Below are 26,055 nucleotides of genomic sequence, written 5' to 3'. Positions count from 1 at the left end.
TAAAAAAAAATATGTTGAAATTAAAACAAAAAACAAAAAACAATAGTGTAATATTAATATCATATAAGGGTAAAATTAAAAAAAAAAAGTTGATATCCTCTCTAGTTCAGTTATTATCATGTCCTCACACTTAGTAATATAGTATAGATAATATATATATAAATATTGCGGTTGAGATTATTTATGTAAAACACGAAGAGAAACCGAATAAGAGATGATTTGCCTTCTCAATCAAGAAACGGCTCACATAAATTTACCAATAATCTCTACAAGAACATAACCCATCTTTGAAGTGATGAAACCGATTAGAATCCCTAACAATTATCTCCCTCTCAGTAATCATAGAAATGAACTTTGTTACATTGTGACAATCCCCACAAACCCTCAAGTTCTTGTATATTCTAATACAAGTCTGTGAGGGCGTGTTCAGAATCCCATACATAATTGCCAACCTCTCGCTGTGGCTAGCAAGTATGTTCTCTTTCTCGTCATCCTCAACATCTTGCAGAACAAAACTGTAGTCTGGTGTATAGCCTAGGCGTTTCATTTTACCATTCAAAATTGCTAATTCGTTGTATATCTCCTCATATTGAGGATGAGATCGGTTGCCCGTATAAAAGATTTCAATTCTATTATTTAGTTCAATTGAGCTCCACCCAGGAGTCTTTCTCAATCCCCTGTCCCTAGCCAATTCTCTCACTTCATCCACACCTTTCCATTTCCCAAAATTTGCATAAAGATTGGACATCAAAACATAATACCCAATGTTACCAGAATTAGTATCAAACAAGTGGGACGAGGCCTTTTTACCCATTTCAATGTTTCCATGGATTCGACAAGCACCGAGAAGCGTACCCCATATTGAAGCATCAGGTCTCAAAGGCATGTCACTAATGAACTTATATGCTGTTTCCAGCAGCCCAGCCCTACCATACAAGTCCACCATGCAACCATAGTGCTTCAAAGTAGGTTTGATTCCATAAGTTTTTCGCATAACATCAAAGCATTTTTTGCCTTGATCAACCAAACCCGAATGGCTACAAGCAGTCAACAATGACAAAAATGTCACATGGTCTGGCTTCACCCCCTCGTTTATCATATCATTATAAAGCTTTAAAGATGTCTCACCAAGTCCATGGAGTCCATGACACGATATCATGGCATTCCAAGGGACAGATGTCGTCTTGGACACCTCAAAGAATAAAGACATGGCTTCGCCCAGCCTCCCACATTTTCCATACAGATCCATTAGGCAGGTACATACGAACACATCCAAGTGCAAACCTAATTTGATCACTTGACCATGAGATCTCATTCCATCCCTCAAGGCTCCCAGATGTGCATAAGCCGATAAAATGCTGACCCATGTCGCTTCATTTGGTTGCAAATCACTCTCTTTCACCATTCTATACACTTCAACAGCTTCAGTTGCAAGACCGTTTTGAGCATAACATGTGATCATTGTGTTCCATGATATTATATCTTTACAAGAAAGCATTTCAAAGACCTTGCGTGCACAATCAATGACACCCAATTTTCCATACATGTCAACAACAGCATTACCAATCACAATGTCTTTATGAATCCAGCATCTTCGGGTTATATATCCATGGATAGATTTGCTGCACAACAAATCATTGGTCTGAGCCATACTTGAAGATAAGCTGACTAACGTCAGCAAATCTGGAGACAATTTGTGCTCTAGCATTTGATGGAAGAACTTGATTGCATCATGTGGACAATCATTCTGCTCATAAGCAGCAATAATGGAGTTCCATGAAACCAAATCTCTGATCGTCATGTGGTTAAAGACATTGTGTGCACATTCCAACTTACAAAATTTGGCATACATATTAATCAAAGCATTAGAAACAAACACATCAAATTCCAGTCCGTGTTTTATGACATACAAATGAATCATAGCCCCACATAAAAAATCATTCATTTCCGCACAAATTGGAAGAATTGTTGCTACAGTCACCGTGTCCATCTCTACACCCTCCAATCTCATCTCATCCAAAATGCTAAAAGCCTCATTAGCATTCCCATTTTGGCAAAACCCAGAAATAACAGAATTCCAACAACCCACATCACGATGCGGCATATTCTTGAAAATATTATGAGCGATATCAAATAAACCAAAGCGGCAATACATATGCACTAACGAAGCAGCCACATACACATCCCATTCAAAACCCATTTTTAAAACCCAACAATGTAACCTTGCACCATCCCATGTAGAGTGACAAGCTTTCAAAATTGGAGGGAAAGTATGAAAATCTGGCCTAACCTCAGGGGTCGACAGCATCTCATACGCACATTTTACAGCTTCACTAAAATAACCATTGCGAACGTACGCAGATATCATTGAGTTCCAAGTATAGGCATCTCTTCCTGAAACTTGGTTAAAAATCTGTACTAGACGAGAAAATGTCACCAAGATGGGCGTAGATGTTGACCATTCTAGTGGCAACAAATATGCTTTGGGTTTTTCCGGACACAAAAAGAAGAGCATGAAGGCGCTTGGCAATATTAGGTTCAGTGCAAACTTTGAATAAAAGTTCAAAATCAATCTCCCTATTCTTTTTGTCGGTGCCATATGATGAAAAGCTGATGCTGCTCACACTACGTGAATGCTGAAAGTTACAAGTTGAGAATGACAAGCGAGATCTCAAGATGCGCCAACTATGCAGGTGTCCTGCAATCTGAGCGAGAAATGTTGGGAAAACTCGATATACAGATACTAAAATGCAATTATAATCGAAAATAATGATTCAGAAACAAAAGAGAGCCTGTAAGCTCCGGATTTTTCTAAATAATGACCTGCAATATGATTCATTCCTACATTACCGTTGCTCCACAATCCCAATATGCGATTCAGGGCTGGTTTAAAGAAAGCGAGAATGAGGGATTTTATCTTTGACGCCACCTATAACTCCTCATCAAGTGCAGGCCAAATTTATCTCTACACTATTTTAATTACTAATTGATCACACATTCACAAGTAAAAAACGAATAATTAAATTACCTGAACATACATATAAGAACACAAGGCACTACTATCTCTTGGTAAACCACCCCATAAATGCTCCAAACTGGCAATGAAAAATTGAATACAACCCTTCGCACAAACTCGGCAAAAATACGATTACTGAATCATCTGCGAAAACCCCAAATGGGGATTAGGGTTGAAGGATGGGTTGGGCCTTAATAGAAATTGATAAGATGTGGCCTATGTCGGGCCAGAAAAATTGGGCTAAGTGTCGTTTCACTGGATCCAAAATTCTTGGGGAACAACTAAAACGTTCTATATTCTTCCTTTTTTTATTTTAGCAATAAAATTATGTTATATATCTATACTATTTTATTAAGTTTGAGATACTTAGAGTAACTAGTTTTGATGTCATTGTCTGTTTTAATAATTATATATATCAATAAAATGTTAAATTTTTAATGTAAGTTATATGTAATTCAGTTGATAGAGTCATTGTTTCTTGGGGTTTTGGTTTATAGTTTATAGGTTCAATTCACATTGAGGTCAATTTTTATTCTTTTATTTTTTAATTTATTAATTTATATATCAAAATTATAATGTAGTTCCTCACTATTTTTTATAATTATATTTTGATTATCATTTAAATATAAATCAAATGAATTATAAAAATTATTAGTTTTGTATACAATTCATGTCTGTTTAAAGTATACAACTCCCTCACAGGGTTTTGGGTCAATTTAGTTTCCGAATTGAACCGATCAAACTTTTCATATAGACAACCGAAGTAATAATTGGTTACTTTGGTCAAACTTCAGGGAGAAATATAAAATGAAAATCAGAAGGAACTGTATAGAAAAATCCAAAGTTTTGGGGTCTGAATGAATGTAGGACGACCTAGCTAGCAGTTACCCATGCAGAAAATTTGAGCCAAGAAACAAGTAATCGTCTCTTTTACAAACAAACATGAGATAGCTCAACTCTTCCACAAACAACTACTTTTGAATGAGAGAAAAAAAGGTGGGGAAAGAGTGCATTGTAAGCGAGTTATCAGATTACAAAACGAATGGATTACAAATATATATATATATTTATCCAAATTAAAGCATGCATCACACTCTAAGGTCGTGAACCTTCATGAATGCATGGATGAAATCTGTATTGCTAATTGAGATCAAATAGATCGTATTCAATTTATGTTTTTACCAACGTTGTTTGTGATTTTAACCAATTGTAACTTACAAATCAAACAGGTAAGAGTAAAACATTACTTAAATTATGTTTTACACTCAAGTTCGAGCAAGGGTTACGTAGTCATTTATATGTAAAAGTATATACATATAACATATTGTATTGTGTCTTCCAGAACACGGTATTTATTGTTTCTTGAAGAAAAAGTGAGAAATTAAGAAAAACATAGATATATCTATCAATATTTGTACATAAACTTCCCTATAAACCTTTTCCATGAAACCTAACTCAATTTCTTGAAAAAAAAAAACTCTTATACTATCAGCCAATTGATCCTTGTCTATTTTTGCATTTATTTCTAAAAGTTAATCTACATGCAACTCAAGCCTTTAGCTTCAGTTCCTCTCATAATCCTCATCCTTTTGCATGAAGTAATGAACATATCCCATGGAACATCTCCGACTAGCATCCAATCACCATCTTTGTCTTCATAAGTTGGTGCACATTCAGATCCATTGTATCCTTCCCTCTCTGAGTATCCTCCTGAAAATATTCACCAAGAACCCATCAATATTTATATCATGTTGTGTACCGAAAGTCCCAAATTTTTTTTAAAAAAAAACCATTTCGAAACATGGATATTAGTTTGGATGAAGAATTAATGATATATGTACCTATGGTGCACTTGAACATGTTCTCTAAAGCCTTGAGTAGATCAAAGTAATTCTTGTAAGATTTGAGGTCGATTTTCCTTAAATAAGGAGCCCCATCCATGCTAACCTTCACAAACATCCCGGAAGCCTCAGATTCGAGCTTCTTCAGGACATTTTTCCGGTATGACTGAACCGGAGGCCAGCCGACAACTTGCGCTCTGAAATTGTAAAACACCCACAGATCAGCACCATGCATATATGTATATAATTAACATCTATTCTTCTTTATAAAATATGGATGTAAAAGTTACTTATGAGCCGGGGAATGATGAGATTCTTGTTCTGATTCACCACGTGGATCCTCCATTTCTGATGAAGATCTCTTGTTGTTATTGTTCTTAACATCAGATGACGATTGCTTCTCAGTTCCGTCACTTCCAGGAAGACCCAATCTTAGCTCGGTGGCCTGGAGATTTAGATCATGATCATTTTCCAAAAAACCTTCCATTTCTAAACAAATTCTGGTCGCTTCTTGGTCAGCTTCTCTCTTGAACATACGTGTAAAAATCAGATTACTGGGAGAAGAACTTGAGTAAATAGTGGTGGGCACTGATTTTTTTGCAAAATTTGAGCGAATCTTTCCATGTTTTTGAATTGTTATTGAAAGATGTGAATGGGGGTACGTTTTAACGTGGAAAATGAACACAAAGTTTTATAGGGTGGAAACAGTCGCATCTGGCTTACTTATTCTCCGTTTGCATGAATTAACTTGGTGGGCCCGATCGCTTGGAGGAGCACGAGCTTTTGAAAGTGAGCAAAGGCGCGTGCGCGAGAGCGTATGGTTGTGGGGACATGAATAAATGTACAGATACACGTGTTGCTTAGAGGACAGGCAAATTTTAGTCCAAGTTTGTGGAATAGGAGACAAGGCCGGGACAGGCGGCCCCACAACCGCTGATTTCAAAGCTCTGGTCATTGATCCAACGGTGTAGATGGGCTTATGTATTTTGGGGAATTTACCAACGTTGGACCACATTTACTAGTTAAAGTGGCATGACATGACACCCACCATATAATAATATAAATTCAATAGTTTTGATTTTTAATAACAGATTTGAGATGTGAGTTTAAAATCAAAATGACTCATATTTTTTTATCCAAACATAATATATTATTTTACAAATTTAATATTAATCTAGGTTATGACGTATTGACGTAGCTTCAATCTTTTAGCTAATGTGATAATTGGTACATGTTTTGATTGCTTCGGGGAAAAATTCTATTGTTTTACAATTTACAACAATCTTTCATCCAATACTTCAAAAAATTATAATAATTTGAAAAAATCGCATACTGATTCTAAGTGAAAGCTATTTTACCAAAAATCGTGATTGTCGATAAAATTGCATCTTGAACACATACTTAAAAAAACTGGGATATTGAGAAAATAGACTTAGTCAAACTTTTTTTAAAAAAATAACCCTCCCATGTAGTGAACAAATACACTACTGGAGGCTATTTTTTTTTAAAAAAGTTGACCAGGGTTATAAAACAAAACAGCCCTCTTAAAACTACATAATAAGATTGACATCATGTAATCACTGGTTCGTTCGATGCTGGCGTTAGGGTTGTGCCCTAACCTAATCGAACGAACCGTAGTCACTCTACCAACAGAGTTATTATTGATCTGCCGCCATTGCAAATAGTAATAAATTAAATGGTTGATTTGAGTCGTTATTTACTGTAGATTTGAAATTTTAATTTAAATGAATAGGAACAATCAAGATTTAAAATAGGCATTAAATTATATCTATAATAATATATATATATATATCATAATCGATCTCATGCATATTCAGATTGAAGTTTTGACTTTGAAAATTTGGAACCATAACGGATGTGATTTTTAATACTGTTTTTAATATATGAACACATCAGAACATACACTTTTTTTTTATCAATTGTATTACTTTATCATATTTATCACTAATCACTCATTGTACAAAAATGTATTTATATTAAGATATTGAATAATATTAATTAGAAGGAACATCATTTCAAAAAACTTTATCATATTTATTACTAAATTACGCATTGTACAAAAATGTATATTATATTAAGATGTTGAATAATAATAAATTAGAAGGAACATCATTTCAAAAAATAATAATAATAATAAATTAGAAGGAAACATTTGACTGGCCAGCTTGAATAATGTATCATGAAACGGAAAGAGCAGGGCATGTGAGGTGGGTCCAGTCCTTGTCGGCAGATGGGTTTCGTATGGGCCATGTGAGTATTCATTAGTGGGCCCAAGTGTCTTATACTTGATTAAATTAAGGCGGACACAAATCAAAATTCCACATTGTTGATTAAATCTTCATCCCCCATTTCCTCCTACCTTCACGGCTCTATTATCTTTCCATAAATTTCCAAAGCCATAATTTTAAAAACGCACATCAACCACCAAGATCTTAACAGTGTGTTTGGCAACCAGGATTTGAGAGGATTTCATGGGATTTGGATTTCAAAATCCTATTTTTACTGTTTGGCAAGATGTTAATAAAAAAGGATTCGGATTTGCTTAGGATTTCATGGGATTTCAACAAGTATATCCAAATCCCATCAAATTTGATAAGATTTGGTGGGATTTGGATTTTAAAAACATAAAATTACTTTTTTATCCAACACATCATTCTCCACCAAAAATTTCTAAGGGTAATTTAGTAAAATTTTAAAATTCCAAATTCGAATCCTTTTTTCTCCAAACAAGAAATGGATTTGTAAATACCATTTTTAAATTTTAAACCAAACACCAAATGGAATTTCAAATACTTGAATTTCCAAATCCAATTCCAAATCCAATTCCAAATCCCACAAAATCCTCTCAAATCCTAATTGCCAAACACACTGTAAGTCTAGATGGAGTATCGAGTTCGAGTCCGAGTCCGAGTCCGAGTTGCAACAATCCAAAAATCATTTTTACAATAGAAGAATAAGGCCTCCATCATTAATAAGTTAGATGTATTTACGAAAACGAAATATATCTAATATAAAATTTAATCAATCAAATGAAGGTCTAACTAAAAAAAATGTTCGATTAATGTAGTTTAAATTGCAAGCACCATTAGAAATTGTGAACGTAAGTTATATACAGAACATTCGCTTGCTTGTCCAATCATAAAACTCATTAATTTCTAAACCCAATAATGCATCCAACATCATCATTAATCACAACAAACGCCTCTCCTAAATAAAAAAAAATCAACCATCATGATCAACATTAGATGATTTATTTTATCTCAAATGTCATGGGTTCTATATTGATTCAATTTTTTTAAAAAAAAAAGGTTCGAAAAACGTAAAATGGTTCGATATATAAACTCAAAGTAGACTCGATGTAGTAGCTAGGCTTGCAACTTGAACTTTAGCAACGTTGGTTTTAGATGACTTAGTGATCGCTTTATGACAAATTGTAAACCCTATGGATTTATTGAAGTAGAGAGATATACTCGCCAAATTTTGGAAGCCCTATTGCTGTTGCACAAGAACCGAACCCTATGGCCTTGGTTTTTTTTGTTCTCCAGAATCGTTTTCGATCTTTTGCAATGAACTTAAAGGAAAACAACAAAGTTGTTCTAATTTGGAGGCCCAAAAAAATTATATTCAATGGTTGGTTTTAGATCACATCATAACAATTCTATTATTCTAAAGTAGTAAAATAAAATATGCATCAATCTATATATCTCATAAACTGTTTCCCAAAACTACCAGAACACGCACTGTATATTTCGATGTTACGGAAAACTGGCAAAAAATAATATAGCCTCGTCGACATAATTAATTAAATAACTAGCTGGCATTACTTAATCCAACTCACATTTCGGCAAATAATGTTAGATACAAGGGTCCACTTATTAATTTGATTGATATATCTGTCTTTTGAAAATTCATTGGAAATATGCTCGTGCATTGCACTCGCATACTCCTCCAATCCCTCTCATATATATATGTATATGATTCTAGTGGACCTAACCAAGAACATGAATGGACAGCAAATTGAAATCGTTTCGTATGTTTACAATACGGCCGTGAACGGATATATCCCAGGAATGGCGAACATGGCCATGAAATACTGTCCTATCCTACCCAACAAAAGTCCCTCAAAAAACTTGCGTAAAGAATTTGGATTCATATCTATTTTACCTTCGCTTCCACAATTGTGTTGATATTTCTACTAACTCTAATAATTATTTGAACCCTCAGAAACAAAGTCAAAATTATATGCCTGACGGAGGGAGGATGAGAAACAAAATATTTCATGCGTAAAAAGAAGGATATACATAGCACGATATTGTGTGTATCCTAGGTTCAAGGAATCGGAAACATCACAGTAATTTGCGAGGCACGTGTGAGGTATTAAATGGTGATAAAGAGGTATGGGCCTCACCTTGCACTTTTGGGGTGCAAATATGACCCATCGCATCGCAACTAGAATGAGACCCTACCCAACCCTCCACCATTATAAGAAATCCACTCTTTGACTAGAGGGTACTGCTATCCTGGCACCTTTTTAATTTTATTTACTATATATTTCCTAATGAATATGTTGTTACAATAAGTGAACTGTAAATGTTTTTTTTTTATGACGATGAACTCGAAGTCAACCAACTCAGACTCCGGCTGCCTCCTCAGGGGCACTGTTCTTCGATTTTATTACTTGTCATAATTAAGGGGGGTTGATTTAGAATGTGAACGAACTCTTGTTAACAAGTCAGTGTTTTTACTAAAAAAAGCTTTTCAATTACGTGAGTAAAATTATCACTTCTTAAAACTCCACATTCACAGCAAACAGCTTCCGATCCAATCTAGGACAGGGAATTAGACACTCATCATGCAACAGAAACATCAGTAACATTCAACATATTAAACATGTTAGATTATAAAAAATAAATTTTAAAAAAAAAAAAAAGTCAAGTAGTAATTACATAAAGTACCCATTTAATCTATACTTCCTGTAGTAAATAGAATCATGTAACAGTGATATTTGGGTGTATTTTATTAATTTTAAAAATTACTTTTTCTGAAGAAATGAGAGAAACAAGAGAATAAGCTCACTGAGCTAAGGAAATTCTTCGTTTTGTCATTAACCGCCACATTAAGTTTGTTTTATGTACAAGAATAAGAAGCGTGCTTCTACAGACCAATGAAGAATAAAAGCGTGAAAATGTATACTACTAACACTTTTCCTCTACAAAGTAACCTTATAATAATTCATTTTAACTTCTTCACCTTATAATAACATCTACATCGTTATCCATGTGAGAAGGATGGTTTTAACTTTTAACCCGAAAGGAAACATGTCACATGGTTGTGGGGCACTGAGTCTTTTCATCAAAGAGTAAAGATTGGGACTGCTGGGGGAATAAGGCCAGAGAAACACTTTTTAAAGAATAACTATGCAAAGTTGGAATTCCCAAAAGCAATAAGCAGACTAAAATTCATAATTTATAATAATTATAATTTTTTTTATTTCCAATGACGGAATAAACTGTGATGAGACAAACCAGCAGATGTAACTATTCATTAGCGCAGAAAAGACAATCAAACAAAAAATATTAAATAACTATTCTCCTTAAGACTATATGATTGTGTTTTAAATATATTCTTCATGATTGAAAAAACTTGATATCTAATTTGGAAGATTGGCATACATGAGTGGCACTACTTTAAAAGAAGTGTTTTACTTGTGATGCAATTCATGATTGGAACATGTTTTACCTTGTTGTATGTTGTTTCGGTCGGGTTTTGAACGATTTTTGGTTGTTTTGTGCCACTGATTTGTTGGTTGTACAGTATGTAACGACAATCCACAAGTTTTTGTGTTTTTTATGTCTAGTTTTTTTTATGTATTAAATTTCGGGTAACTGACAAAACCACCCGACAATTTTTTTTCAGGTAATTTAAAAAATGTTACCTGATTTTTCGACTCTGCAGCCGAAAAAACCCGAACTCAATAACCTCATCCTAAATTATTATGTTTTTTATAGTTGGAGAAAGAAATTCTTATTTTTAACTGACCAAGCGTCCGGAACCTCCATTGTTAGACTTAGACCAAGGGAACTATTTAATCTATAATACAACCCGCCCTAAAGATGTTGACACCATTTTTCCTCGACAATAGAAAGACAATCAGCCGCTATGTAGGAAATCAAAGTCATTTCTTTATATTTTTTTGTGCTTAAACTCCTGAACAATACAAGTATTATTGCCATCGAATAAAGTATATCGTTTCTCCCATAATATCATGATTGTTTAAATCCATTTTTTTTTTCCATTTGAAAATTTCCCAGAACCAATAATTTAAAGCCACCGCCTAATCGAATACCGAAAGCCTGAACATCAATAATTTCTGATATATTTATCATTGGTCTATCATGAGGCCAGACCCCTTTAAATAACCTATAATCTTGACTTTACAAAAATGATGGCCAACTTCACATGAGAGCTCCAATAGCTTCATCAGATTGTCCCATGAACAAGGGTTAAGGTATACTTGAGGAAACTAGACAACGTACACTAAAAATTTATATAATATTACCGGTTAGAAAGTCAACTTCATGATTTCCCTCATTTTTTTAAAAAAAAATTATTTATATGAAATAAAGGATGGGAAAATGCATGCAGATCGCACATGGAAAAATTGGTTTGACTCATTTAGGGCCACCGATCAATCACATGCCTACGAAGTACCCAACCTATTAATCTTAGCACATGTCTTGGGACACCATTTCCTTTCAACTGTATTTCGGAACATTATCAGCCATGTAGATACGTTTTCCAAAGACATAAACTGGATTCAATCAAACAATCTTGAGAGTTAAAGAAGAGAGGGTTTTTACTTTTCTAGACTAATTGATTGTGTCATAGCTGATGCGAGGAACATCAATTGACCCACGAAAACAATTGTTCATGCATTGATGTGCTGTAATGTACGGGGTGATACGTTTGGAGGCATGGAGCCCAAAAGAAAATTAGTACACATGAATGGAGCCCAAAAGAAAATTAGTACTCCATATTGCACGAAATTCTTCTATTTAACTTGTCAGAAATGAATAAAATACATCTAGTTGTCACGTAAAAGAAAGCAATGCCGAAATTATTTCAAAAAACACTGAAAATCTTGTGAAATGTTTAGACCACTGCTGTGATTGTTAACATATCTTTTTACTGTTTTATGTGTTGAAATGATTGAAATAAACTCCAGCGATGTGAAAGAGGCAGCATTGTCTTTTGCGAGAAGCAGCTATTTGAAAATCCAGATCCAAGATAAAGCAAAGGTTTGAAGGTATTCGTGATAACGAATCTTTCGGGAAAGTATTGGCAGTGAAGCCACTAGAATTCGAAGTCTATATGCCACCAGGTACGGTTCGATACAAGTTGGTGCACATAATCTACCGCTCAATGAAATAACTTTGGCACTAGTTGCCATTTTTTAAACTTATCTATCTATAAAAAAATATATGAATTAACTTTGAACATACATAACGAACTTGTTTTCCATTATTAAATTCCATAGTTTCTACAAAGCACAAAGCATCAAACATTACAATTTTAAATATAATTTAAAATTTAATTTCATACTTAATTTTAAATATAATTTCAAGTCAAATTATATTGGGAGAAATTAACGAGTGCAAGTTATTTCCAGTTGATGAATTTTCAATTATTTAAAACCTAATCTAAAAGATCCAACATTTCTTTTATTAAAAACATCAAATTTCTTAATATTGAAATAGAAACAAAAAAAACTTGTGTCTTTTTACATATAAAGCTCTCTTAATATGGTCAACTAAGGCTTTGCCTGCTTTTGACCTAATCGTTACCTTTTACTCACACTTCATGCTTAATCTCACTTTTTAAAATTATACTAAATTTGAGACCCACATATCAGCATCCCTGTACTGATTCAATCTAATTACTAATCGTATCTAACCCATTAAATTAAATCTCCTCCTATCGTTGTGTTAAGGTTCTGAAGTGTTTTATAGTACTTGTTGAGTTTATACACAATAATTCTAAGTAAGGGGAGAATCATCGTTCCAAAAGGTGAAATCGCTCACCTTAGGCGCCTCTCACCCCCGGCCCGACATGAATGTGAGAGGAGGTAGATCATGGTGACTCAGCCAACCACCAGCAGCTAGATTTTATGCTACGCCGAGCACAAGGAGCTCCCTCTCATTGGAGGGAATTTAACTCCCACACTGTCGCTTGCGAGACTCGATCCATGGTTATTGTTCCAAGATTTACTGCTGCTGACCAACTGAGCTAAGCCCATACGAGCAAGGGGAGAATCATCGAGTGTAGTCATGCATGAAAAATACTCCCTAGACAGCGTTTCATGGCATTGGATGTATGAGGTTTTAAGTGAAATATGTGATCTTCATCTAATGATATATGGTACGTGGTTAGTATTTCTCTGATTTAGTATAAAATAACTTAGTAAAAGGAACGGCGGCCCTGCAGATTCCAGGCAGTAACCATGAGAAAGTAGGCTACTGTGGTACACCATGTCCACTTCCCATTCCAAAAAGATTAGATATCCAGATGCCTGATTGATCCACGTGTCATCATTGTTAGTTGTCCGGCAAGATACAAATCTCTTGAATTGTATATACGAGTTTGGATATTTCTCTCCTTGAGCTAGTTTTTAGGTTAGGTTAAGTCAAAGTTCAATCTTAACATGATATCAGAATTCATGTTTCATCATTATGTGTTGGACTGCTATTGATTAAACATGAACTTCACGTTCTAAATATTCATTCCTAGATGTGAGGAGAGTGTGTTAGTTGTCTCACATCGATTAAATAAAAATATTTAGGAACTGCATATATAGACTTAGAACAATCTTTCCATCTTGAACTAAGTTTTGAGATTGAGTTAAGTACAAATTTAATCGTTACAATCAATCATGCACTCCAACCCTTTTGCCTATATTAATACCCCATTTCGTCCAGGCACGCTCTTCCCCCAACTTTTCTATCTTCTCCATTATTACTCATTCTCCATTAGTGTTAGCTCCATTAACTTTTTCACATCCAATAAAAACTTATCACAAAAAGCAAAATCAAGAAGAGATCATGCGAAGAAAAGTGGAGTGAAATATAAAAAAAATAAAGAAATTGTCGGTGATAGGAAAAAAACGGTTGACAGTATGCTATGTCATGAGGAGGGAAAGAGCCAAAGTATGGATTTTAAAGAAACTGAGCTGAGACTAGGATTGCCTGGTGGAGAAGAGAAAAATAGTGTTAATTATGGGAAAAGAGGATATGGAGAAACTGTGGATTTGAAGCTTAATCTCTCCTCCAAGGAGATTGATCTGTCGCATGGGAAGGAAAAGAATCTGCTACCCGGGTCTAATGATCCAGTGAAGCCTCCTGCTAAGTAAGCTATTCTTATTATATGTTTTACTTGTGTTTGTGTGAAAAGGCGTTACTTCTCAAATCAAAACATGTGTTTTTTTTTGAAATTATCAAACCTTTTTCCTCTAGTAGTGTATTATACTTGGGATTTTTTCTAAAAATTTGTCGTTTACATTTTTGTGTTATGCTCAGCGGTGTTTCTTCTTCATTTACTCATTTTAGTTCTGTTTATTTCTAAAGATTACTCCTTTTCGACAAGAAAGGAAGAAATACTAGATATTCAGCGAGAGAAAATCAGAAATCGGAATCAATAAAAAGCTAAACCCGACAAGATTAATTGTGAGGACTCAAGTATATATGTACTCACCCGATGTGAATCTTCTAGGGCCCAGGTTGTGGGATGGCCGCCAGTTCGATCATTCCGGAAAAATATTATGGCTGTACAAAAGAACAACTCAGAGGTGAGCGAGAAGGGAACCACTGTTGCTGGCGGAGCAGCGGTGTTTGTCAAAGTAAGCATGGACGGTGCACCGTACCTCCGCAAAGTTGACTTGAAGATGTACAAGGCGTATCAAGAGCTCTCTGAGGCATTGTGCAAAATGTTCAGTTCCTTCACCACGGGTAAGTTAACTACTTCGTCTCAGAAAAACAAATTAATACCATGCGCTGTTTCATAGACTCGGGTTTTATTTTTATGAGTTTTCAGCATCGATTTTTTGAAAGTTTTTGGCATAATGGAACTTTCAAATCTTGGTTATTTAGTTAGTACTATTCACACATAATAAATCAATTTAATCATCCGATATCACACTTCAGAAACTAGTGTCGGTCATGTTCAAAAAAATATGGTCGTCTCATTTTGATCTAGAGATAAAAAGCATGAAATTGCTCAAGATGGGATGGTCCCTTTTACACGAAGACTTCTGCTAGAGTTCAATCTCACATGAAAAACTTCTAATCCGAACCTTATCAGGCAAAACACGGGAAACTTGAAAAATGACTCACTTGGGGATTTGCTATAAATTTTAACTCCATTTTCATAGTAGGCAAATGTGATTCTCAAGGAATGATGGACTTCATGAAGGAGAGCAAGCTCGTGGATCTTTTAAATGGTTCTGATTACGTTCCAACTTATGAAGACAAGGATGGGGATTGGATGCTTATTGGCGACGTACCTTGGGAGTAAGTCATCCAAATCTTACTAACTAGAAAATAAAACCACAGCTTCGTTTCATAATTATCGCAAAAACCCAGACAAAGCCTGATTTCATGCATGTCAACTAGGATGTTCGTTGGATCATGCAGGCGTCTTCGCATTATGAAAGGAACAGAGGCTATAGGACTCGGTTGGTTTCTTCGAAGCTGTTCTGTTATTTTTTATCATGATTTTACCAGTTTTGAAACTTAGCACTCACAAAACTTCTAAGTAAACTTCAAAACTACAATAAATTGTGGGGCTGTGCTTCACACATCACTGAGCTAGAACATTATCTTAAATGCAAACTATCATCAACCTCAGCTGGTCGGTCGGTAAGTTTCTAACTTTGTATCTTGGTACAAAATATATTCTGATGCATTGCCTGTCATATGATCACATATAAAAATACTTGAAAATAAACCATAATCACAAAACTTCTTAATAAAACGCTATTTATGATCTTTACTATTTCTATGACAAATGTAAGATTTGTTTTGTAGAGGACTTTCAGACTAAGTGCACATGTAAAACGCATCAAAAATGCAAAAGCAAAAGGGTCGTTGTTTCTTTAGTTAAAAATAGCTGACAACAATAAAAAGAAGAACAAATCCACTCGAACTACTAGTGATGATTTTATTATATCCCCCAACAGGCCATTTCATCACACTCGGTACATTACCATTTAGTACATTTGTGCCAAATCAGTATTTTAACCAAATTGATTTTTGTGCTTCAGCGCCTAGAGCCGTGGAGAAATGCAAGAACAGAAACTAAGACTCAATAAATTCAACCACAACTTGCTCGTTTGATCTTTGTGTTTGTGCGGTCCAACAAGGAGAAAAAAGGACAAATGCACGAGATGGATGGAGCAGGATGCTGGATTGTGTCTGTACTACTACATGTTTGGTTGGTTGTAATATTAAGTGTGAAGAATTGTTAAGTATTCATTGTTTTGAACATAAACAAGTACCCCTGTCCCATTAAGTCTTCTTATGTGGGCTGTTAAAATCTCAATAATGTGCCCAATAATGTCACATCAGAAGGTATCTTGTAGTGTATTAAAGTGTGTATTTTCCATTCATCCACTTGTCAGTTTGTTTTTCTCATTATGAAATTGCATGTAGTTATATAATGCATACTTAAATTTGTAAGAGGGGTAAGAATAAAGAAACAGGATAGAAGCATTGTGAGGTGCTAATTAATATATCATTCTCTCTACTCAGTATGATTGGTTGGTTTGCTAATTAATTTGCACAGAGTTATTGGGATGAGAAGCCTAGATCCATAACCTAACTTCCGTTGTGGCTTCGAGTTTTTCCCATGTCAATTTAATGTTATCTCAAAGTTTATCATCCAAATTCATTAACCAAACACCACATGAACTCACCACGTTCTTTGCAGGACCAGACACCAGCATTATCAAAGAAAACCAAGCACGTCAAATTTGTTTTAAATTTAATTATATAAAAGTTAGATATCCCAGTTACATTTGGTAAGTGTGGTCAAACTGATTTATAAAGTAGAATTTAACAAATTTTGAATGAAAAAACACACCAATCCAACTTTTTCAAGAGCACTTGCACCAATTTAGCATTTAACACACAGTTCATCGCTTACAATGAATGTATATATTGATTCAATTTCAATGAAAATCATACCAACTGGTTAAGTTTCAAAAGTTCTTGCATCGATTTGGACAATCAAGAGAGTTTAAGAAGCAGAATTAATTGAAATGTGGTCAAATACCATGAGCTTACACTTCTTTCTAAAATTCTAAACAGTGAGAAGCGTCTTACCAGACAGATTTGAGCAGCACAACTCTAGGAAAAAATCTGCTCAATGCTGAAAGATTTCTAGTATTAGTTGACACTCCTAAGTCCTAATGAGTACTGCTGTAATTTAGTTCAACCTGAACTACCGTAACGTTTTAGCCTTATACCCATCACCCATCTCTTATATGCACAGAAATACAAACAGAATTCATGAGTATGAGTATGAGCATATGCAAATATGTAAATCAATCAATAAGGACTCTGAAGTTGATCTGGAAATGCAAGAGCAGGTTGGTGTCAAGCGTCATGCATTTGGCCGCCACAAGTAAATACAGTCAAAACCATCACAAACTAACCAGAGATGTAATCATTAATTTGTAAAACAGTATCGCGCATGGAAATGGATTCCGGCAATCAACGTTGAACGAGATTAGGATGCATGAGGTCGAAAACCTAATCAGAAATGTAATTTCCTGACAATAAACCCTAGCAGTAGTGCGATGTTTTAGGTTTAAGAAATATTGGAAGCTGATGGAGACTGCTGCAGTGATCTGGAGCTGGTTGAAAGCAAAAACTCCATAGTCGAGCTCAAATTTATGGTAACAGGTTCAAATTCTGCTTAATTTAAAATATTAAATCAAATACATAAAAGTAAAATTCACGATAAAAAATAATACTTTTAACATAAAAAATTATATTTTTTCATGGATGATTCAAATAAGAGATTTGTCTCACAAATTCGATCCATGAGACCGTCTCACATAAATTTTTGTCATTATTTGGAATGTTTGATCTTTTGAAATATTAAAATAAAATTTTAAAAATAAGTTAGGATTATCCATCTTTTTACCTTATTTTATTATTAATTAATAAGAGACTTTTTATTAAATATTTTTTTAGAAGTTATAAATTCAACCTCGACGCATCAATTTGTAAGTGACACAATATTTTAATTTTTAATGTGGTCCCTCACTCAATCAACGCAAACGTACAAATAATAGAAATCGTGGCTTGTGATTATTGTTGTATATGCCACACCGATTGGACATCAGCAATTTTTCACTAGTCGTACAACCTCGGGGGAGAAAAATCTCACCAAATTTTGGCATGTTATAGCTAAAATAGACTCAACGTTAAAGAAGATATGTTACAGACGAGTAAATATATGGTTAAACATGGAGTGGAAATTTACATTAAAAATTGCTTGGAAAATTGAGAAAGAATAAATTGTAAAAAAAATGTGACGCTTACAAATGTAATTCATATATGAAACTTCTTATCTGGGACCTAGTTATCCATGGATATTGCAACTTTGAAGGAAAGGATGCTCATAGTCGACATGTTTTTTCCAGAACAGCTTGTACTCGTCAAGCCCAATATCTAACCATGGCTTCAAGTGTCCATCGTAGTGTATGACAGCAGCTTGCTCTATGTCCTCCTGCCTCACATTGGAGTCGTAACCCAGGCCGAGCAAGTGCCATTTCTTACTTAAAGGAACTGTATGTCCATGAAACGTGATCCATCCAATGGGCAAGCTTCCTGCTTTCCACAATGACCGGTCATTGCCCTATGAGACGATGTTAATTTGTTAAAATTTGTCAACACCATTGTATTAAGGATATAGAAGGGAAGCTGTGCGAAAGCTAATTTCCATAAGATGGGGATGAATGCAGTAGGTGAATAGATTTTGGAGGGGTGACACTAGCAGTTTTAGAAAAAGTGCACACAAATTTTCAAATTTTCTGTTCGGTCGACTTTCTGTGATATATGCCTCTGGTAATAAGTATTAGTTACTCACCAATTGAAGGTACTTGTGATAAACTTGGGTTAAACTCCGTCGTCTCCATTGTTGTAGATCGAACAAGTTCATCCCAAAGGCCCACGTGCACATGTTGTCATCAAATCTGTTTGCAAGTATGGGGTCTGTGAAATTGATGAACATATCCATACGGCGGAATGAAGGCTCCCCTTCATCACATGTCTGAACAGCACCATTTACCCTGCCTCGCATTTTCATGCTCCAGAGTCTTGTTAAATCTTTTCTCACCACCACGTCGTGATCAAGAAGGATTATCTTATTCAAATGAGGAAATAAATCTGGCAAATAAAATCGAAGGTGGTTCAGCTCAGAAGTGTATCGTGGATCAACAGAAGCTTCCTTCTTCGTGGTCACATTGTATTTGGTTGATAACCATCGATAACTGTCTGTGCTCGAAACATGCACTGTAGCTTTGCCAGGAGGATTTGATAAGAACCACTTTGACATAGATGGAAAGTTGAGTGAATCTGTCACTATATGAAATACTATTCGTCCGGGTTCCTGTCGAGTAAAGAAAATGTGGTTACATTATAGTATTAGATTCACGTGCATGACTGAGAAGCAACATCAAGCCATTACCAATAACCCAGTCACCAATAATCATTGAACTACTATGCTGTGACCAATCAGTTGTTTTTGTGACAAGGTTTTGCAGAACATCCAAATTGTCTTTAAAGTATAGTGCTAAACAAAAGATAAATACTTTATATATAAAATATATTTTTAATCAAAATAGCATCAAAACCTCCAATTTTCTCGAGAAAAAAAGAGAACGATCAAAACTATCATCATGCTAGCCACATATCTCAGCTTCAACTTACAAATCCTTCGTCAATGAAGTAATTAGGCGGGATAGGTAACAAAATAACATTGATTAATGTTTTTATTTTTTGAAAACAACTCACCCAAGTGTATTTGAATACAGTCACATACACTTGAATATGGTTATTTCTCAAAAACAAAATTTGACCAAATTTATTTCACAAAATTTTCCGTAATTAGGCAAAGGCATAATATAAATATGGTTAGTGGTTATCTTTTTAAAATAAATGAAGAAAATATAAGGACATTGAAAAAATAGAAAAAATATATCCTTCAATTCATGGATTGAAAGATATATTTCCTTGCAACATTCCAATAAAGATTCAAGTCACGTTGCAAAAAAAATAAAAAATAAAAACTGAGAAGCATGCCCAAAACTATTAGATCGTCCAATTAAACTCTTCCCTTAATTCGAAATTTTCTTCAAAACCAGAACATTCTCAATGTTTTCCAATTTAATTTTGCTTTAAGTTTTGAATGAACAATAGGAAAGAAAATGGAAAAGATATCACCAGGAAAAAGGAAAGCAAAGCAGACCGCTTACCCTAGCTGTCGAAACAGTTGAGTTCACAACAACTGAACAAGCCAATATATTGTCAGAGAAAACAGAGAAGTGATAAAGATCAGGATCCTGTCGTTTATGTTTGTTAGGGAACTCCCGCTCCTCAGGCTCCAAAGCATAATATTCAGCAGTCAATCTCATAGAAAGGCAATGAAGACCTTTAGGGATGGTTCTTCCACCAAGCTCTTTAAGAAAAGTTTCTTGAGTCCGGTGTGTCCTGACCTGCTCTTCAGCATTATAGGTCATAGCACGAAGTTTTTTCACCATAGCAGTGCAATCAGGGTATATGCGACTGGCTTTCAACAAAGTAGAATCCATGGCTTTCATTTTCTGTAAAGCACTGAAGAAGCAGTGTTGATTTATCTTTGACATTAATGATTTTTTTTAAACAACCATAATGAATTTTCATAGAACAGTAGCTTCCATCAAGATAAAACCTGACATGTATATACTTCTGTTGAGTGAAAAATCACAATAAAACTAACATATTCACCATCAATATTTATCACTATTGAAGTTGTTGTTGTTTAGTTGGTCACGGCCCCCGGTCTGGGCCGCACAAGCACGACTGCACGATACACTCTTATACCAATTATTTCGTATCCGTCGTCATTTTAAAAAAATTGTTAACTCAAATTGTTATAAGAGTCCATCATATATCATTATAATCTGTTTAAACATTCATTTTTATCCATGCGGGATAGGGTATCACATAGCTTTTACGGGAGAGCCTCGAGAGAAAGTACTAACACACCAAATGTTACTAATAATCGACTAGAAGTTAAAAAAAATTCCAGGAGAAATAAGGGAGATCAAATCACCAAGAGTCAATTCCATGGAGATCTGGAGAGAGAAGGGAATAATAGTACCAACCTTTAAATATGAGGTTTAAGATCTTGAAACTAGTTTGATACATGACCAACTGACTACAAATGGATTGCCAGAAAACAACCATTATACAACTACAACAAACATCCAATTCTTGGAATAAGAAAGGCAATATTTTGCTTGGTATATTACAACTATAAAATGGTTACCAAGCCATCAAACATCGTTTAGAAATTTTTGTAAACAATAGTACAGTGGCTATCATATATAAAAATGAACATTACTCAGTAGTATCGCAAATCAAAATGATTTCACCCAACTGTGAAAAGCTCTTTTGGTTCTCCAATAAGTTCAAATTTAGCATAGATGAAATGTAAAGAACTGAGGAAAATGGCATACCCTCGAGATACACGAGAATCTTTAATGGATTGACTCATGGCTCGCTGAATATCTTTAATTCGAAGTTTCAATTCTTTCACAAAATGAGAACTGCTATTTGCCGGTAAAAAATTTAAGTATGCTTTGGCCCTAATCACCTGGTCTTTCATCTCCTTTAACTTATCATCTAGTGTCCTCCTTGGCATGTTAGGTACATCCGCGTTGTTCAGAACTGTATCTACATGGGACACTTCCTTTATTAAACAAAAGAACAAAGCATTATTTGGGAAACATAATGAAGCTAAAACGTAAAGAGAGAGAAGGAAAAGAGACACCAACCCCCCCCTCCCCCCCCCCAAAATGAATGAAACTTATTCATCATCATTTTACAGAGTAATGAAAAGACGCTCTGTAAACTAGAACCCCCCAAAACAGAAATATGCATTGTGATGAAAGTATCAAAGAACATAAACAAATAAAACAGCCTAATATCATCCTTGAACTCATTGCAACTTGGGCAGATAATTGGTGCTTCTTATATCCTAGTGATATGATGATTCGTTGACCCCTCATGATACCATATATGAGATAGTCAAAATAAATGGAAATGGTTAGATTACAGGAAGGAAGAAAAGGGAAAAACAAATGGAGCATGGTCTCTAGCATCTCATGAACAAATATGCCAGCTCCCTGAATAAGTTATCACTTAAAAACTGTAGGGGAATTTCAAGGGACCAATTAATGCAATCATGAGTTGTGAGATTGATGGTCTTGTGTAAACCATAACTGCAATTGTATCTATTTCGTCCGAACAAAACATGTGAAGGTGTTTCCCAGAGGCGAACTACAAAATATTGGCTGTCTTACAAGTGATGATTCGCCAGTGTCATTCAAATAAACTGAAAATACAGCCACTTAAGTTAATCATATATGCGTCGAGGGCATATGAAAATTTTCACCATCAATAAGGTTAAGTAGAATGATGAAATAAATAATCTGAATATTAAGTCATTTATATCAACCAGATTACTGTACCTTTGTCCCCTGCAAATCCTCCTGCTGCCTTTTCTGTGTACCGTCCTTTGTATTAGATCCAGCAGCTGAAGTTGCAATAAGAACAGAGTTAAATATGATTCAAAATTCTATTTAAAAAAATCAGCATTTAATCTTGAAAAAAGGACATGTGAACAAGACCAACCATTATTTACTGACAAGACAGCACCATCAGCAGAAACTCTAGATTCATCAGATCTTTTATCCTCATCAGAACTAAAACTAACTTCGGAGTTTGAGGTATTATCTTTGTACACCACTAGGAGGGGTTCCTTCAATCCTTCGCCATCCTCCTGAACAACATAATCACATTCAGTAATACAAAAACCAGAATAAACCAATACATGACATCTGTCAAACAAATGATGCATCTAGTTGATTACCTGCTCTATTACGTCAAGAGTTTGGGCCTCAGCTCGGCGTTTCTGCACAAGATAATTATGCAGCACATGTTACTTCATCTTTTATAAATAAAAAAAATTCTCACTTTCAGATGCTAAAATCTTCGAAGTTTGAGACTCGTGTATCAATTGACACTGCATATGATTGATGAGGAAAATGAAAGTCAACCAAATCCAAACACCAAAGCATTTGAAAAAGTGATATCTTGATTCGTAATTCTTAATACTTACACAACCTTCATCAACTGCTGGAAGAAAGAGAGAGCACAAACTCAAAGACTAGGAATTATGCGTTCTACAGATGGTATCAAATAACACAATCAATAGCAAAGCAAATTAATGCAATACAGTTCACCAACTACACGAAAAATAAGCACCACAGAGATATCAGCTAAACAATTAATATAACCAATCAATCAAGCTCCAAAGAAGAGAGATTCATACAATGATTGACAAATCTTCCACGAATTCTTTGGACACTGCGACAAGAGAAGAACAACAGGGAAAAACACAAATCAGAATAAACCCACCACAGAAAAAAAAAAAATTATAAAAACACACAACTCAAGTGCCAAGAAATTCTCACCTTCGTAATTAATATGCTTGAGCCTATGAGACAGTAGAAAAACGGGAATAACAACAGAAAGACCAAGCAAAGAGAGGATCAAAATCCTCGTACATCTACGAAATTCCCTCATCAATTTCCTCCACACAATCGGGCTAATCAGAAACCGGAAAAATTCGTTCTACACATTTATTTATCAGATTTCCAAAAACAACAATCACCGAAGCTGAAAAACAATCCGACGAAATTAGGGGTTTTCCTCGTTTATTCGCTATAAAAACAAGGTCGTCTACGGAGAGCACTTGTGTGTACTGTCAATTCAAATCAAATGGGAATCGGAAATAAATATTGCATGGAGCGACTCAGGCGGGTAGGGTTGGAACTTGAAGGTGGCACGTTCATATCAAGAAAAGGAATGAATTAATCATTATTTATTTTTGAAGTATTTTTGTTATTTATTATTATATATACAAGTATATATACGTATAATTAATATCAGGCATTGTTAGAAAATAATTGATTGATATAATAAAACATAATTTATATTTTACTAAATATATAATTAAATATTAAAATATATAGATCCAATTTTGTCTAGTTATGAATAACGACTGCAGTCATGCCTTTGGATTGGATCGTCTTGGGTTTGGACCACACACCTTCTGAAATGTTCTTTTCGTCCCTATTTAATGTACTTATGATTGGTTATTATCTATGTCTACCTTCCGTTCATATTTCATTTTTCTTCTTTAAACATATTTATTTATTATTTTTAAAATAAATTATGGTCATCTATTGATTAAATCCTATGATTATATAAGTTTTTTTCCCCAAAAAAGAATATTTCTATTGATTAAACCCTATGAAAACGTGAACCGTGTGCGAGGATCCCTAGTTTTAAATTATTTATTAATGGTATAAATCACGCTTCGTATAAGTTGAATAACAATTTATTTTATCGATAACCTTCATCTGCTATTTCTTATTTTATCCAAACTAACATAATAGTCAGATAAATTTTATTAAACAAATTATGAGTGATAGACTCATCTGAAAATGTGTTGAGAAGAGTAACGAAGCTCATGGTGACAAATGATTCGTTAGCGTGTGAATTGGGTAATAATACAAATCGAACGATAATTTTTATTTTATTTTCTTTAACATTAGAAATGTTGTCGAATGTTATTTTATTGTTATGGTCTGAAGCTGGACCACTAATATTAAGGGGCTATAATGTACGTAGTACTATTATTTAATTTTCTTTGAGCTATAACTTTTTTTTATTTTATATTTGAACATTAAATATAGTGACATATAATTCAAGTTTGTTATTCGAAATTTGAACATTATTTTTGAGAAGTTATATATGTAAAAACAATTATTTATTGAAATATATATAAATATTCCACATGTGTAGGAAGATAGAAAATAACGATGTTCATGTCTAATCTTGCCATGATTTTTCATAAAACTATTTACTCGTGAGATTAAATTTGTTTAGATAATATATTATGACTTATTATTATTACATAAATCTTAAATTTCAAGTATTTAATTCCGTTGTTGCGTGAACCCGATTGATGGTTTAAAATAAATAAATGCTATACGATAAAAGTTAATATCTATCTATTTATTCTATTTTATTAAAGTTGAGTACATGATAGAAACTGTCAAGGGCACTAAAATATGTATATTCATTTTGACAAAAACTTGTGTGAGACGGTCTCACGGGTCGTATTTGTGAGACGGATGTCTTATTTGGGTCATCCATGAAAAAGTATTACTTTTTATGCTAAGGATATTACTTTTTATTGTGAATATGAGTATGGTTGACTCGTCTAATGGATTATGACACGTGAGACGGTCTCACATGAGACTCAATCATTCATTTTTGCCCTCCATTATGGACAAATTCACCAAAACTGTTTTCTATCAAAATTGTAGTGTAATCTCTCGCTAATTTTTATAATATAATATATGAAAAAATATCAAAATTGAAATATACATGATAATAGTTAAAAAAAACACTGTAAAAAAAAAAAAAAAAAAACCAATATTATATTTTCCTAAATCAATATTTTAAATCAAACTATACACGCGTGAGACGCAAAAACATGTGTGATAATTTTCCATGAATAATAATTCAATTATAAACATGCACGAAATCACGTTGATAAATGTGATATAATTTGATTAATGAAATTTAATCTTTCTTCTTTTTTTTTTCGCTTTTTAAAAAGACAAAAATTTGTGTGAGACGGTCATACGTATCATATTTGTGAGACGGATCTCTTATTTGTGTCATCCATAAAAAATAACTACTTTTATGCTAAGAGTATTATTTTTATTGTGAATATCAGTAGGGTTGACCCGTCTCACAGATAAAGATTCGTGAGACC

At 34.2% G+C, this 26,055-nt stretch overlaps 4 protein-coding genes and 1 long non-coding RNA gene across 6 annotated transcripts; 1 reads left to right on the top strand and 4 right to left on the bottom strand.

Moving 5' to 3' along the window:
* Positions 1-171: 171 nt before the first annotated feature.
* Positions 172-3,192, bottom strand: LOC140804047 (pentatricopeptide repeat-containing protein At4g33990-like). Its single transcript, XM_073159922.1, is given in 3 exon segments — positions 172-2,416; positions 2,418-2,705; positions 3,029-3,192. Coding segments are annotated over 3 exon segments (2,463 nt in total). The 5' UTR covers positions 3,041-3,192; the 3' UTR covers positions 172-253.
* A 1,207-nt stretch (positions 3,193-4,399) lies between these two features.
* On the bottom strand, positions 4,400-5,555 carry LOC140803543 (auxin-induced protein 22D-like). The gene is made up of 3 exons (XM_073159452.1): positions 5,148-5,555; positions 4,858-5,054; positions 4,400-4,726 (listed from the first exon to the last, which is right to left on the bottom strand). Exons 1-3 carry the CDS (start codon positions 5,390-5,392, stop codon positions 4,554-4,556), a joined length of 615 nt encoding a protein of 204 aa, XP_073015553.1. The 5' UTR covers positions 5,393-5,555; the 3' UTR covers positions 4,400-4,553.
* An 8,237-nt stretch (positions 5,556-13,792) lies between these two features.
* LOC140804046 (auxin-responsive protein IAA14-like) lies at positions 13,793-16,537 on the top strand. 2 transcript variants are annotated; one of them, XM_073159921.1, is made up of 5 exons: positions 13,793-14,280; positions 14,644-14,879; positions 15,305-15,440; positions 15,543-15,604; positions 16,193-16,537. In XM_073159921.1, the coding sequence occupies exons 1-5, from the start codon at positions 13,808-13,810 to the stop codon at positions 16,228-16,230; spliced, it is 945 nt and encodes a 314-aa protein (XP_073016022.1). In that variant the 5' UTR covers positions 13,793-13,807; the 3' UTR covers positions 16,231-16,537. The 2 variants fall into 2 exon arrangements, with proteins under 2 accessions (XP_073016022.1, XP_073016021.1); XM_073159920.1 differs by having other exon boundaries at positions 15,302-15,440.
* Positions 16,538-18,320: 1,783 nt separating this feature from the next.
* LOC140804044 (probable galacturonosyltransferase 6) lies at positions 18,321-24,064 on the bottom strand. The gene is made up of 9 exons (XM_073159919.1): positions 23,678-24,064; positions 23,536-23,570; positions 23,074-23,115; positions 22,836-22,983; positions 22,673-22,737; positions 21,659-21,891; positions 20,414-20,771; positions 19,027-19,548; positions 18,321-18,795 (listed from the first exon to the last, which is right to left on the bottom strand). The coding sequence occupies exons 1-9, from the start codon at positions 23,787-23,789 to the stop codon at positions 18,520-18,522; spliced, it is 1,791 nt and encodes a 596-aa protein (XP_073016020.1). The 5' UTR covers positions 23,790-24,064; the 3' UTR covers positions 18,321-18,519.
* LOC140804045 (uncharacterized) lies at positions 23,165-23,529 on the bottom strand. The gene is made up of 2 exons (XR_012112015.1): positions 23,323-23,529; positions 23,165-23,226 (listed from the first exon to the last, which is right to left on the bottom strand). It is a non-coding gene; the product is annotated as an uncharacterized lncRNA (long non-coding RNA).
* Positions 24,065-26,055: the final 1,991 nt, after the last annotated feature.

The sequence above is a fragment of the Primulina eburnea genome, chromosome 10 (assembly GCF_022965805.1).
Source record: "Primulina eburnea isolate SZY01 chromosome 10, ASM2296580v1, whole genome shotgun sequence".
In the NCBI taxonomy this organism is placed as follows: Eukaryota; Viridiplantae; Streptophyta; class Magnoliopsida; order Lamiales; family Gesneriaceae; genus Primulina; species Primulina eburnea.
This window is presented reverse-complemented; position numbering and strand designations above follow the sequence as displayed.

What these genes read in the sequence shown, in the direction of transcription:
- LOC140803543 (XM_073159452.1), bottom strand. Translation starts at nt 5,392, where the DNA reads ATGTTCAAGAGAGAAGCTGACCAAGAAGCGACCAGAATTTGTTTAGAA. An exon ending in CATCATTCCCCGGCTCATAA is followed by an intron (nt 5,055 to 5,147) that starts GTAACTTTTACA and finishes TTACAATTTCAG; the next exon opens with AGCGCAAGTTGTCGGCTGGC. An exon ending in CATGTTCAAGTGCACCATAG is followed by an intron (nt 4,727 to 4,857) that starts GTACATATATCA and finishes GAATATTTTCAG; the next exon opens with GAGGATACTCAGAGAGGGAA.
- LOC140804046 (XM_073159920.1), top strand. Translation starts at nt 13,808, where the DNA reads ATGCACTCCAACCCTTTTGCCTATATTAATACCCCATTTCGTCCAGGC. An exon ending in GTTCAGTTCCTTCACCACGG is followed by an intron (nt 14,880 to 15,301) that starts GTAAGTTAACTA and finishes CCATTTTCATAG; the next exon opens with TAGGCAAATGTGATTCTCAA. An exon ending in ATTGGCGACGTACCTTGGGA is followed by an intron (nt 15,441 to 15,542) that starts GTAAGTCATCCA and finishes CATGTCAACTAG; the next exon opens with GATGTTCGTTGGATCATGCA.
- LOC140804044 (XM_073159919.1), bottom strand. Translation starts at nt 23,789, where the DNA reads ATGAGGGAATTTCGTAGATGTACGAGGATTTTGATCCTCTCTTTGCTT. An exon ending in TGTCTTGTCAGTAAATAATG is followed by an intron (nt 22,738 to 22,835) that starts GTTGGTCTTGTT and finishes TTGCAACTTCAG; the next exon opens with CTGCTGGATCTAATACAAAG. An exon ending in CAACTGTTTCGACAGCTAGG is followed by an intron (nt 19,549 to 20,413) that starts GTAAGCGGTCTG and finishes TTTACTCGACAG; the next exon opens with GAACCCGGACGAATAGTATT.